The sequence below is a fragment of the Chaetodon auriga genome, chromosome 20 (assembly GCF_051107435.1).
Source record: "Chaetodon auriga isolate fChaAug3 chromosome 20, fChaAug3.hap1, whole genome shotgun sequence".
Taxonomy (NCBI): Eukaryota; Metazoa; Chordata; class Actinopteri; order Chaetodontiformes; family Chaetodontidae; genus Chaetodon; species Chaetodon auriga.
The window spans coordinates 9,391,454-9,405,364 of NC_135093.1; the positions used below are offsets into that span (position 1 = coordinate 9,391,454).

Genomic DNA, 13,911 nt, shown 5'->3' on the forward strand with positions numbered 1-13,911 from the left:
ATTCATTAATTTTTTGTGGATCTTGATTGCCTACTTGTGCATCAGAAGCACCGGTGCTGTGTGCCACAACACTGTCAGATCCATAAGAGTGAGTGATGCTGGAATAAATATTGTATGGCTCTGGGATTTTACAGTCCGCTATTGCACGTTTATCTAACTACAATAAATGTAATTTGTAAAAACAGTAACATGATTTGGTATCGTAGGTAAGTAATAACCCTGTCATACCAAAATCAAATTATACTACAATATGTTTCTCTGACTGTTCCGGGACAATAGTTGTGGCAGTCGGCCAGCAGTGATGTATGAGGACCATTATTTAATATTTTTTTTTTTAAATAGTTTTAATTGTACAGTCCTAAATTGCCTGTATTCTGATTATTAGCATTGTTTATCAGACCAGATACGTTAAACAAACTGTGCAGATTTATTTAAATGTTAACTGCTTGTTGACATCACACGCGCCAGACCAGAGTGACGCAGGGCTGTGACGTCATGACGCACCTCAGAGACAGAAACTAAACCTATTTTCGCTTTCTCAAGTTTTCTACGGAACAGAAAGTCGGCGAAAACTGCGGAGGAGAAGAAACAAACCACTGTAAACTTGTTGTGCCGTGCAACAACGCCAGACCTCACAGCACAATAAACGGATAAAAACAGTGTAAGTTCATGCCAGCGTATCCGTCCATACGTTTAAAATAGAAACTTTTCGCTAACGAGATTTGGTTATTATGCTAACTTAATCAGACGCCCAGCTAGCTAACAACTTTGATTGACTACCTTAACTTATTAAACCGGTAATTAAAGTTGCTTTTAGTTTGGAGCTAAGCTAGCTTTGTGTTTGTTTAGGCTGCCTTTTACTCGTTTGAGCAACCGCCTGAGCAGCGCTGACGTTAAGGAAATGAAGCAAAGCTGGCCATTAAATGTTAACGTCAGCCATAGCAGCACAGGTGACTCTTAAAGCATCATGTACAGTCAGTTAAATGCAACATGTTTGTCAACCTCAGATGGCTGGAGAAGCTGATGAGCCAGCTGAACTTGCTTGGGAAGAAGGGAGGCTGACTGGAGAGGAAACAGACGCCAAGCCTGACCGCAGAGGAAGATTTCTGCTGTTTGGGAGGTGACTTCCTCTTCATTGTGCATCTGTAGAGGGAAACGCTATACTTCATCAGGGAAAAGGCCTGAGGTTGCTTTGATTTAAGATGCATTGCATCGCTTTTTGCTGTGTAATGGTTCTTTATCAATCATTTGTGGCCTAACACAGTATGTGTTGATGATGGTTGTTGATGCTTTGCTTGTGATTCTTGCCATCTGCTCTACTCAGTGTGTGTGTGGCACCGAGAGGGCTGTGCATACACAAGACTGCCTCTTTTTCTTCAGAGTGTGCTTCTCTACTCAAATCCCCTCTACGTTTCCTTCACTGTCAACTGTCGTCTTCAGTGGCAGAATTTTTGTGCAGGCTATTTGTGGTTTGTCGTTATGTCCCCAATTGTTTTCTCACTCCTCGTATCATGATTGCACATTTTCTCAAGTAATGGTTGTAAAACTGTAACTATGATGCCACACCGCTGCCAGTTTAAAATAAATATGCATGAAGACTGACGACTCCTTCTACATGAAGGTGGTATTGGTTCCTCTTAAGCCTCAGCTAATCAAAACTTATAAAATGATGAAATGTGTACCCTTGATTTGACACAGCAACCCAGTTTGGATAGTCTAATTAGTGTGATGGGGCAAGGCGCGTGAAAGCAATCTTAAACTCAATTTTGGGTCTGATGTCAGTCCTCAAGTGGTTGCTCAAAATTAGGCTGCACTACAGCAGAGTCTAAAACGTGAGTTCAGTATGATATCATAGTGTGCGGGCCCTTTCACACTGTCTTATGTCTCATTTTGCCTTTTGAAAGTGTGATGTTGACTAACATGACGGAGTAGCCTCTGTTTATTCCAGTCTGACACACAAGGTGGCACTATGGACCTTTGTTGTGTCTAGTCTCCTAGACACTTACGTCTGTGTGCTCTGTGGAGTGATTTCCACCTCAAACTGTCATCACATTTCTCTCTCTTTTTTTCTGATTTTCAAAAACCATAAAACAACACAAAGGAGCAGCTCAGATTTTAGATTTGAAACAAAAACGAATTAAAGAAGGCTGAATTTTTTAAAGATAAAACATGACATGGTATGTTAAGACCCACTTAGTGTTTAAATGCTGTATGCTTAATCTGCTGAATGGTATTTCTTTGCCACTTAGTCATGGCTGCCTGATAACAAACATGATCACAGAGCATCACATAAAACTGATACCACCTTATCTACAACAACACTGGAGTGTGTTTTTTATTGGAAGAAGGCATGACTAAACAACTGATCAGCTCGTGATGCTGTCTTGCCGTGACATCTGTAAAGGAATGGCGTATAATATCATAAAGGTATTGATAAGTGTCTGTATTTCTTGATTGGTTGGATTTTGGCTAAATCTTGCCACATCTTGAAATTAGGATTCTTAAATAACCGTGATGTCTCTTTGGTTATTTGTAGCTTGGTAAGCTGTGATTTTCTTAGTAATTCATGTTTTTTTAGTTGCACCCCTTCTTGTGCATCCAGCTCTGTAGTTGAGGTGATAAGGCACAGTATGTGTGTCAGTACAGGTGGATTCTGTGCCTGTCAGCACAGGAGCAACTTGTTGCCCTGTCTGACCTCAGCAGGGAGCGAGGCGCAGGGGCCATGTGTGAATAGGCCTTTAGAAAGCACTGGTGTGGTGGCGAGGCTGCTGACTCAGGCGGCTCACAGTGCGCCGCCCCTGTCCTCAGCACCTGCTGGCCCAGTCAGGTGTCCATCCAGCACAGAGAGCATGTCAGTATCCTAGCACACAGCCAAAAATTAAGCTGCCAGGTGTGGAGAAACGTACTCTTTTGGGGGGAAAAAAAAAGAGCTGAGACAAAAACCAACGCATTTCAGATGCAGAGTGGCGTAGCGCTTAATGACGAACCCAGGTAAGACAGACACAACCGCTTATATTCCTCTTGACCGTCCTCCTCTTTCTGCCATGCCCAGCCCACAGCAAAACAGAGTTGCAGCGCTTTGCCCACCCTCGCGCAATTGTTTGGTACAGTATGTTGGCACAGTTTGGAGGTGGGAGGGGGAGGGGGGGCTCCTAAAAGTTCTGGATCACATGTTTATTAGAATATGGCCGGGCTGCCTGTGAGTGTATGTGCATGAGACTGTTAGCGCGCATTGCTGTGTATTGTTCCCGTGCTTGAGTAACTTGATGACGAGGCTCTTCTGGAACAAGCCTGGATTTTCTGAGCGCCCCAATGGGCCGCTGTTGGCTTGGCTATCTGGATGGATCTTTTGAAGAATGGAAATATGGCAGGTCTGTGAGATTTGCCACTCGTAGAAGATTTCCTCTCGCTCAATCTGCGTTAATGTGCCTCTGATTTTTTTAATATCTGCGCCAAGCGAAAATGTTCTAGTTTCTTCTTTAACCCAACGGTGGATTACTGCGACCAAATTTGGCTGCGACATTAATGCCTTATTTGACAATGTATGTACTCTGATTTCTGAGTAAGTGGTTCAGAGTTTTTTGTTTTGTTTAGTTTTTTCCTTGTGCTGGAAGTCTTGACATTTACGTATATTGAAGTGCCTGTTATTTCTGCTTAAAAGATACCGCCTTGTTGTGTAAGATGCAAGATTGCTTTTTCACTTGCAAGAGGCTGCTTTGAAAGGTAACCGTTAGTGTTGCGGAAGTTTTGATCGTGCTTATGGGCCTCGTTGAAGATAAGCAGATGTTTTTCTAACTTGTAGCATCGAAGACGTTGGGTTTGTGTGTGTCTGTTTTTGTTTTTTTTTAAATTGATTGGATTCATTTTCATGTCATTCCTGTTCCTACCATTTATTTTCGTTTTAGACAGTATGTAGGTATATCGTTATGGATGCGATCTGTGATGTTACTGTTCTTTCCTTCAGTAATGGGTATTTTAACATAGATGAAAATATTGATTTGAGTCCATATTATATGTTCAGCTGATGTTCCATGATCCATTTCCAATAGTGCTGCGATCCCCAGATGAACCTTCTATTTCGATTTGGAGTTTTAAGAATAGCTTTGGTAAAGTGACACGCCTGCCTGCTGATGCCAGCTTGGTATAGGCGTATTATAGTGCACCTGATGCTGTAACAGGAATCTGTTTTTATTTAAATTCCCACAAATTTTGATGTTAAGCTTCCAGTTTCTTTTATCGATGACTGGTGGTATCTTATATTCTTCTCTAACTGTTGCTCAGACTCATCTGTCTGCCCTTTCAGTTGTCTGGTTGCACCAGTGGACAGTGTTTTATTCTTCATGTACAAAACATTACTTTTTTTGCAAAACCTTGCACACAAAATAGCATCTATTTGTATTTGTTAAGGGGACTTTCTACAGCCTAAAAGCATGAAAGGCCATTCAAAAATGTAGAGTAGTCCTCTCAACCAATCCTACTGTACCACATCAAGCTTTTGTGATGGGAGGAATAGCAGTCTTTCAAAAGATCAGCCAAACTTAAAACAATTTGCATACGTGCAGCTCAAAACTAGATAATATGTCAGGAGTTTAGTGGAAGGCTTTGATTTTTCACAGTGCTGCTGTCCTTACTCATCTGTTTCTGTCTGACTCTGTCAGTAAGAAGAATAAGGATGGCCAGACGCGGGAGCAGGACTACTCTTCTGAAAGCCATTACAGAATTGTTTCACCAACATTCCAGTATAAGATGAGCCACCAGCGAGTGGGCAAGTGTATCATCATCAACAACAAAAACTTTGATGAGAAGACAGGTACAGCAATCATGTTTCAAACACAGTGTATGGACCAGTATTGGTGCATAAAGAGAGTGTTTTCTAATGAATTTGTCTTGACAGGGATGAATGTACGCAACGGCACAGACCGAGACGCCGGTGAGCTGTTCAAGTGCTTCAAGAGCCTTGGCTTCGATGTCTTCATCTACAACGATCAGACATGTGAGAAGATGGAGCGTCTTCTCAGAGAGGGTGAGTAGTGAAGTCCTCACACAACAATGTTGAACTAATAGAGACACCTTTTTCTGAATTTTCTTTCGTACTTGCTGATGTTGTACTAAGATGCAGTGCGGGTTTCTGTTCTTTGTCACTCCTTTAATGGACATTGTAACTGATGATGAACAGCAATGATAATGATAATACTCTTGTAACACTGTAGACAAGGATACCGTGACACTTACATATTTTCAGAGACAGTTACCATAGTGTGAATACCATATTGTTGCATACCATGAACAAGTTCACATTCAGGACTCATCACAAGTTCACATTCAGGACTCTCACAGCAAGTTCACATTCAGGACTCATCACAAGTTCACATCAGGACTCATCACAATAGTGGTTACAATTTGTTTGTTTCTCAGCAGTTCAGACAGCAGGTGGTGCTGTTCTGAAAGTAATCACATAAATCCTGCTGAAGTGGCCACCTGAAAGGCCAAAAGATTAATACTTTCAGTGTCACTGGCTAGATTAATTACAAAATGCACCTCTCAGGTCATATGCTTGTGGGAGCATCGGTTAACTTTGTTGTTTTCTAAGATATAACATGACATTTAAATGGCTGCTATTCTTCAGACTCTGTACACGTTTTGTCCAGACAGTTGGTCAGTTTCTTTCTCAGGTCCGTCCTTCCATTCAACACTGCGTCCAAAGCAAGATTCCTCTTTCCTTATCAATACAAGGCCCAAAATTTTCTATATATCTCATTATAGGCTCTTGGATGTGCAGTTTTCTCAGCACATTCACGCTCCTAACAGGATGAGCACCGCTGTGTGTTTGGGTCAGGCAATGTGCCGAGGGGTATAGCGGTTAATATTGACTTAATAGTAACAAAGTTTAGAAACCAGTTGCAACCTCAAACTCTTCATGAATCTTGATGGACGAATAAAGGGCTAAATCAACTCCAGATGGGACCATGAAGTGACTGATAGCACTCACTAATTTGGAAGTTCAATGAGGCCTGAGCCAAGCTAAGAGTTGAGTGTTTGTTTGTGTGTGTATGGGTCAGCCTCGGAGGAAGACCATAGTGACAGCTCGTGTTTCGCCTGTATCCTGCTAAGCCACGGTGAGGAGGGCATGATCTACGGAACGGACGGAGCCATGCCCATCAAGACCATGACCTCATTGTTCAGGGGAGACATGTGCAAGAGCTTAGTCGGGAAGCCAAAACTCTTCTTCATCCAGGTACAAAGACTTTTAAGACTTTTATTTATGCATGAGAGTGACAAATAAACGTTACTTTAACAGTTGTTTTTGTCGAGAGGACAGATTGAAATGGCTTTCTGTAGCTCCCCACGGACAGCTGATAGTTATTGTGCAAACTTTCGCCCGTCTCAGCTTTTAAAAACAGTTAATTTTTAATTGCTTCACCAGGTCATCGTTGAGAAAGCTACTCAGGATCACAATGAAATGTCATTTCATTTACTTCACCAGGCTTGTCGGGGTTCCGAATTTGATGATGGTATACAGACAGATTCAGGTCCGCCAAACGATACCCTGGAGACAGATGCTAATCCAAGACATAAGATCCCTGTAGAGGCAGATTTCCTGTTTGCCTACTCCACTGTGCCAGGTAAACCACAGCTTTGACTTCATAGTCTTCATTTTGAAGTATATGTGTTCAATCTAAAATACAAATACCAACCAAAATATGACTGTGATTCCAAAGAAGTTGGGACGTTGTGCAAGATGTAAATAAAAACAGAATGCAATCATTTCCAAACAACTGTGTTTGAAACGTGTTTCTGTCATCAAGTTGAGAATAAGCAGATATTTACAAAAATCAATGAAGCTGATGAGGTCAAGCATTGAATATATTGTCTTTGTACTGTTATCAGTGAATGAGTATAAGTCAAAAGGGATTAGCAAATTGTCACATTCTGTTTTATTTATATTTCACACAATGTCCCAACTTCTCTGGATTCATGGTTGTAAAATAACGTCGTATGGTACCTGTGCTGAATGTATCAGTGAGCAGACACTTCAGGCCTAGTTTCAGCGCTGACTCATGCTCATCTTCCAGGGTATTACTCATGGAGGAATCCTGGGCGAGGCTCCTGGTTCGTCCAGGCGCTCTGCAATGTCCTCAATGAGTTTGGCAAGCAGCTGGAGATAATGCAGATCCTGACACGGGTCAACTACATGGTGGCCACCAGCTTCGAGTCCTGGTCTGAAGACCCACGCTTCAGCGAAAAGAAGCAGATTCCCTGTGTGGTCTCTATGCTGACGAAAGAACTCTATTTCAACTGACCACCTACTGTAAGACACCACGTGACTGACTGACGGACTCGACTGACTGTTTCAGGTACCGACTATGCGGTCAAAGCATTCAGGGATGATTCAGGCCCAGCAGGACATTGCACATTTGGAGCACATATGACATTTTGCATGTGTAGTTGGGCCCGAAAACAAGCACTCCGTGAGGAAAAAAAAAAAAAATATTTACAGTGGCACTCCTCGTTCATGTGTTGATGGTGAAACTTCTTCTTCTTCTTCAGGTTATTCTTCAGAATAATGGCGTCACATTTGATCTGATCTTTTTTTTTTGACAGGCATTGTGAAATATCCATGTTATTCTTCCAGCCCGGAAAATTTGCTGCCAGTTTTTGTGGGTTTGGGGAATCATATCTGAATATGTGTCTCCCCATTTTCCAGCATCTGCAATGGTTTATTTCAATCAAGTTTATCGTCTCACATACACAGTCTGATCTCTAAATTTAATGCATTTTCTAAGCACTGAGAGCAGGGGGCAGCCATTGTGTGGTTCCCTGGGAACAAACTCCAGTTGTAAGCCAGTGTCTCGATCAAGAGCCGACAGGAGAATTAACATTATATACTTTTGATGGTGAAACCGGAGCACCTGAAGGAATCATGGGGTTAACATGCAAACTCCTGCCCCAGCTGGGAAGTGAACTCAGGCGACAGTGCTAACCACTGAGCCCCTGCGCTGCCCCTCACTGCGCTGCCCCAGTAGATTTTGAAAGGAGCGGTAGAAAGAGGACAGGAGTCTCTGGGCTAAACTTGGCTCTTGGATTTATCACACAAGATGGATTCTGACTATTAACATTTGGTGTTCTGAGAGAAGACTCTCCAGAAACAGATCACAGACCTGTCTAATGCAGTCTGATGCATTTGTGCAGTGTACAATACTCTGTCACCATTAAAGATCGATTGGAAACCAGATGACAGTCCAATCCATCCATTTTCTTCCGTGGTGTTCCCAGGCCAGATAAGATGTATAATCCCTCCAGTGTATCCTGGGTCTAGCCTGTGGTCTCTTACCGGTTGCTTGTCCCTGGAAAACCTCCAAGGGGAGGCGCCCAGGAGGCATTCTGATGAGACGCCCAAACCACCTCAACCGGCTCCTTTTGATACGAAGGAGCAGCGGCTCTACTTCAAGCTCCCCACCTGGTCTGTAAGGGTGAGGCCAGCCGCCCTTTGGAGGAAACTCATTCTGGCCTCTGGTGTCATTCTTTCAGTCGCTACCCAAAGCTCGGGTCCATAGGTGAGGGTTGGAACGTAGATCAGCCACCCGCCTGTCCATCTCACACTCTATTTGTGTCAGGTGACAGCTGAATGTTTTAAAAGCCTCCAGGAATCAATCTCTAAATCAATGTGATTTACCAAACACAGCCCCTGTGTGGGCTCTTTTGAGATGCACTCGTCTGCCTGTAGAAATCCCCACTAAAAACTGAATAGAGTGATAACAAACACTTGGTCTGCCATAGGTGAGATGCATGGTTAGAGGGGAAAAAAAGCATCTGGAAAATGGATCAGATCATTTTCAGCTATCAGTGTTTTAATGTTTTCAGCTGTCAATTGTCCAAAAAAAAAAGAAAAAAAGAAAGCGACTAAAGAAAAAGACAACACTTCTCTGAGCAGAAACATGTGACGGTGCTTTTTGCCAAAGGCTCAGTGTCTCAGCCCTCCTAGCAAGTTTAAGTTGGTAGCAGCATGCTAGCATCCTCAGGTTCTTTAATGTCCCATGAAGTGGGTAAATGTCATGTTAAACACTGTCATATACTGTACGTGCGGCTAGGAGGGTGTGATCTTTTGCTGTGTACTGATAAGTTTTATGAGATTTTGGGCCAAGTGCGTAGGTCATAGTCCACTCCCAAGAAAGTAAGGAAGGACTTCACTCGCTTGTTATTTCGAGTAAGTGAAGTTTATGTATTTGCACATGATCAAAATTACGCACTTGTCTTATTAGTGAGGGTCCAACAAATCAGTTTATGAATTTCCCTTTAAAGTTAGGCATTCCTCTTAAGTACCTTTAATATAAAATAGGATATATGCTGTAGGATTTTTACACCAGAGAGAACTTAAGAATGTTAAAAACTGCATCAGAAGTTTGGGAAATATCATATTATACAGCTGGACTAGGGCCCAAAGCACTAATGCCACATCATTTCACTGTATATCAGTGTCGTACATTGTCATTACATACACTACACTGTAAGACGTACCCAGCAAGGTCTTCCTATTTTTATTTTCAAAGCTGAAAGATTTAAAAGCCCAAATCCTAAAGGAAGGAAGATTATATATAAATTGCTTTTACATATTATTTAGTGCATCATGCCAGCTTTCTTTTTAAAAACAATATTGTAATAATTAAATAAACAGATTATTGAGTTCTATAGTAAAATCAAAAAGTTTGAGTATAATAGACATTTGCTGACGGTCATCACAACTTCCACAAAGTTTTGTTTCTGCAAATTCGCTGTGTTATCGTCCCAAAGTCTGTCAAATCACAGAGGCAGCTATTACTGGTGGTGACAAGTCTGATCACACACAATCCACATGTCCGCAATACACACTCTCATTGTCGCTGCAACGTTTTTACATTATCCACACGATTGCATGTGTCAGTAACTTCGGGGAAAAGTTCAGCAATAGCTCTCATTTGTCATATTTTCCCCTCTTCGCTCCTTGTAATTTTTTTTAATTTCTAGCTACCAGAAGTGTGATCAGTACTGCCTTAAGTTAGAGACATGTCCCAATCCACACCCAGTGCACTTGTCCAATACAGCCACAACTCTCGACACATGGATCTCTGATCAGTGATGTGGTGCCCAACCTGTGCTGAAAGGAGTGTTTGCTCCACTTGTTTTTGGAATGGAATTGAAGGAGGGAAAAATGTATTTTGAAGGGTAAAATTTTAAATGCTTTCCGGTGTTAAATGCTGTTGTCCTCAGGAATATATTTGAAAAGATTTGGAAAAATGAATGAATGAATTACATTGAAAGTATAATCTGGCCCAATTTTTTTTTTTATTTTCATTTGGGGCAATACCTTGTTTAAATAACTGCAAAACAGAGGAATGCTTATGTAAACATTTTATTGTATTAAACATGAAGAATTTACTGTGTAAGGAGCTTTGTGTCATTTTTCTTGCACATGCTGTATGTAAACACAGACCACACCGAAAGGTTTGCTTTAAGACCGGGAAGATGTTTGCGACAATGAATACGCTGAATATCACAAATATTTAAGACGCAAAAAATGAATTTCTTTTTTTAAATATATACTCTTACTGAAAATATCACAAAAAGACAACCAACAATGAATTTAACCTACAAGTATGTCCTTGTAGTCAAAGCCTGAAATAGCTTGTTGAGTTCAATGCTAAAAAAAGAACATCTTATTTATTCATTCCTGACTTTCTCCGGATGCGACTCCTGCCTTTGTAAATTTCTCATCTGGGTACTCTGACTCATCACAGCATTTAGCATAAAAATAAACCCTGCACTAGAGTATGAGAAAGGTCATGTTAGTTTTGGTGTGTCCACCATAAAAAAAAAAAAAAACAGCTTGAATGACATGACCTGAGGCGTGAATCTAAAATAGAGATACACGTGAAGAGTTCCTCCAGGCACATTTAGCCTGACACTCACAGCATCCAGAGCTGATGTGTCAGGAGTTAAGAATGTTATGCCCCCAGACTGCAACACATTCCCGTCCTGACCCATCTGCCCCATTCTTCCTGCCCCTCAGGCATCCCAGCCCCACCTCAGAGCACAGGAGCTGACCGGGAAGCGTCGCAGATCTTAAGGGACTTCCAGTTTGTGCCTTCGTTGTCGTGACCGGGACACAATGCTTGATGTAGGGTGTCCGTGAAGGTCCCGGCGCAGAAGCAGTGGAGGGGTGTCATGGTGTCAGCTCCTAGAAAGCACGCCAACCCCCCGGGAAAGCTGCAGTACACCCCGATGCGAGTGAACTGCTTTCCTGCCAGCAGAGGAAGCTCGTGCTGGACGCCTCCATGCCAGGCTGTGTAGTCCCCATTAAAATATTCCACACACCAAGACTCTTTCCCTCGGCCCAGCCAGGAGTCCTCCTCACGACCTTTGCGCGGGATGCTCGGGTAGGTGAGCCCCAGCTCCCAGTAGGACTTCCCGCTCACCTCCACCTCCCAGTAGTGGCGGCCCTCACTGAAGCCTTGCTGGCTGACTACGTTTAGGGTGGTGTCAAAGCGGGAGGGAGTCTCTGGGACCTCCTGCCAGGTGTCTGTGTAGGTGGCTGAGTCGCCTTTGGGAGAGATGATCAGCTTGGGGTGGGCGGTGTCAGCATCGAGGACAACATCTGCAGCATCTGTGTGAGGGACACCGGAAACATTCAGCGTGTAGTGTGAAAAATTCTGCAGATTTGTTGTCCTGTCCTCCCCACAAGCGAGACAAATGATCTAATGGTCTAATTGACAGTAATTGTAAGGCTTCACACACATTGTGGCAAGGAGCACATGTCAGTCTACCTGTGGGTGGGGGAACTCACAGCTCTGAAACAGTCTCTTGGTGACAGGAACCTGGGATCTGATGAACAGCAGCAGGTTGATGGTAAGACTCAGTAGCTGTTCATTCTTGAACTCATCCATCTGAATCAGGTCCGGGTCGGTCACCCTCAGCGTCTCAGATATTCTAATTTCAGACAAAGAGTTCATACCACTGACTGCATGCAGTCACTTGACCCATGATGAAAATTTAATAAGCACTTTTACTGCAGTTTGCTCAACACATTTTGTCTAAAAAGTGTTAGTTTGTCCTTCTGATGGACAAGGATGTGTTTATCAAAAAAATCAGTAAGTGGGAAACTGACTGCGAACAGTAAATAAGACACTCAAGGGAAATTACACAACCTCATCAGATTCTCCCCTGCGGTATTCCCCGTTTGTCAGGAAGAAAATATTTGACATGTTTGGTAACTGCGGATGCCTTTTGATATGTTTCCTTCTTCCCAGTCTGTGTGTATATGTAGCTCACACACAAGAAGTAAGCTGTTACCTCCAGGAATATAAACATACCTTTTCTGCATGTTGGGATCCTGGAAGAGACAAGCCAAGAATAATTACTCATCTTGGTAGCACTGAGTGACAGCTTGAAACAGCTGATTTTACACCCCATCAGTTGCATGAAATCAGAACTTTTTTGAATATCTTTGTGTTTACCTGAATGTCAGCCTCTTGTGTTTTCATCTGGGTGTCGGGGTCGGACAGTTCTCGGTCCAGCTCCTGAGTGAGGTGGTAGCAGTCCTCTATCCTGTCCTCCACTAACTTCTCTGCGGCCTCGTGCTCCGTGTCCAGCTGGGTCAGCGTGATCCGGAGATCCTCGTCCAGAACCCGCTTCATGTCCTCGTACTTTTTCCTGATTTTCTCCTTCACTGCGTCGGTCTTTTTCTGAGGTGAAAGGGTCACAGGAGTTAAAATGTGGGCAGCAAATACAGTAAACAATCAGCCGCTGCTAGTCAAACAGTTGCTGATTCACTTCCTGCCAAAGGATTAATAAATGAATTGGCTTTTATCATTTCAGCTGTAGAACGTAGTATGTTAGTGAGGCCCATATGCAACTATGAAAGTATCCACAAAATGAGGCTTCATACAGCACAGAGTCTGCAGAGTGCAATAAACAAAGTGCATTTCAGGAATTCATAAAGTCATTTAACCTTGAGGTCAAGGATATGCTCTCTATTCCACCACTGTTAGCTAAAATCAGGTTGTTCACAGACAATTCAAACAAAAATTCAAACTGTTCCCACCAATATGTGCTAAATTTGATGGCTGAATTTTAAGAGGCATGCCATAATTTGATCATAAAGGTTGCAATTAGCCTGCGGGCTACAAAAGGAAGGCGTGGAATTGATTGCAGGTGTCACTGAGCAATTTGTACTCCAGTGTATGTCTTCACTCAGCAGGACAGTTAAACAATGCGATCAACTTACTGTTATCTCCACCTGCTTAGCTGCCAGCTTCTTCATCCTGTAGGCGATGACATCTCTTTGTCTCTGCAGGTGCTGCTGATGTTTCAGATGCACTTCCTTTGAAACACACACAGGCAGAAAACATGAAGAAAATCAAAAGAAGCAGATCAGGAAGCACAGATAAAAGGGAACAAAAGGTACGGGTGGCGGGTCAAAAGTGTTACTGGCTGTTCTTCTTGAAAAGGAAACCAAAGTCAAAGGGCTTATGTCGTCTGTGGCCTTCCCTCCTACCTTACTATTCATTTTCTGTGTAGCGCTGCAGATTAAACTCCACTAACCAGCGACAACACGACCCCCAGGGCTTTTATAGGCCTGTCGTGGACGTGGAGGCTTTGTTGTGGGGGGGGGGGGGGCAGGATGGCCTTGTAATGGTCCCGGTGCTCTTGCAAGCATGTGCCTTGTTTTATTAAGGAGAGAGCATGAATCTAAACTTTGAAGACAAGAACAAGGTTTCAGGCAGGGAAGGGTGAACAGATGTCAGACTTGAGGAGAAGTTATTCCGTGTCCCAGCTCTATTTATACCGACCTGACACCGACCTTGATGTATGTGTGTGACTGTGTGTGTGTGTGTGTGTGTGTGTGCGCTTGTGTCCTACATGCACACTGGAGGACAT

At 42.9% G+C, this 13,911-nt stretch overlaps 2 protein-coding genes across 2 annotated transcripts; one reads left to right on the forward strand and one right to left on the reverse strand.

Moving 5' to 3' along the window:
- Nucleotides 1-538: 538 nt before the first annotated feature.
- On the forward strand, nt 539-10,374 carry casp7 (caspase 7, apoptosis-related cysteine peptidase). The gene is made up of 7 exons (XM_076760560.1): nt 539-661; nt 1,008-1,120; nt 4,659-4,810; nt 4,895-5,023; nt 6,060-6,235; nt 6,485-6,623; nt 7,074-10,374. Exons 2-7 carry the CDS (start codon nt 1,008-1,010, stop codon nt 7,298-7,300), a joined length of 936 nt encoding a protein of 311 aa, XP_076616675.1. The 5' UTR covers nt 539-661; the 3' UTR covers nt 7,301-10,374.
- Nucleotides 10,375-11,060: 686 nt separating this feature from the next.
- Nucleotides 11,061-13,911, reverse strand: LOC143339289 (uncharacterized). The gene is made up of 7 exons (XM_076760460.1): nt 13,894-13,911; nt 13,501-13,570; nt 13,259-13,350; nt 12,489-12,716; nt 12,345-12,364; nt 11,819-11,961; nt 11,061-11,638 (listed from the first exon to the last, which is right to left on the reverse strand). Exons 1-7 carry the CDS (start codon nt 13,909-13,911, stop codon nt 11,061-11,063), a joined length of 1,149 nt encoding a protein of 382 aa, XP_076616575.1.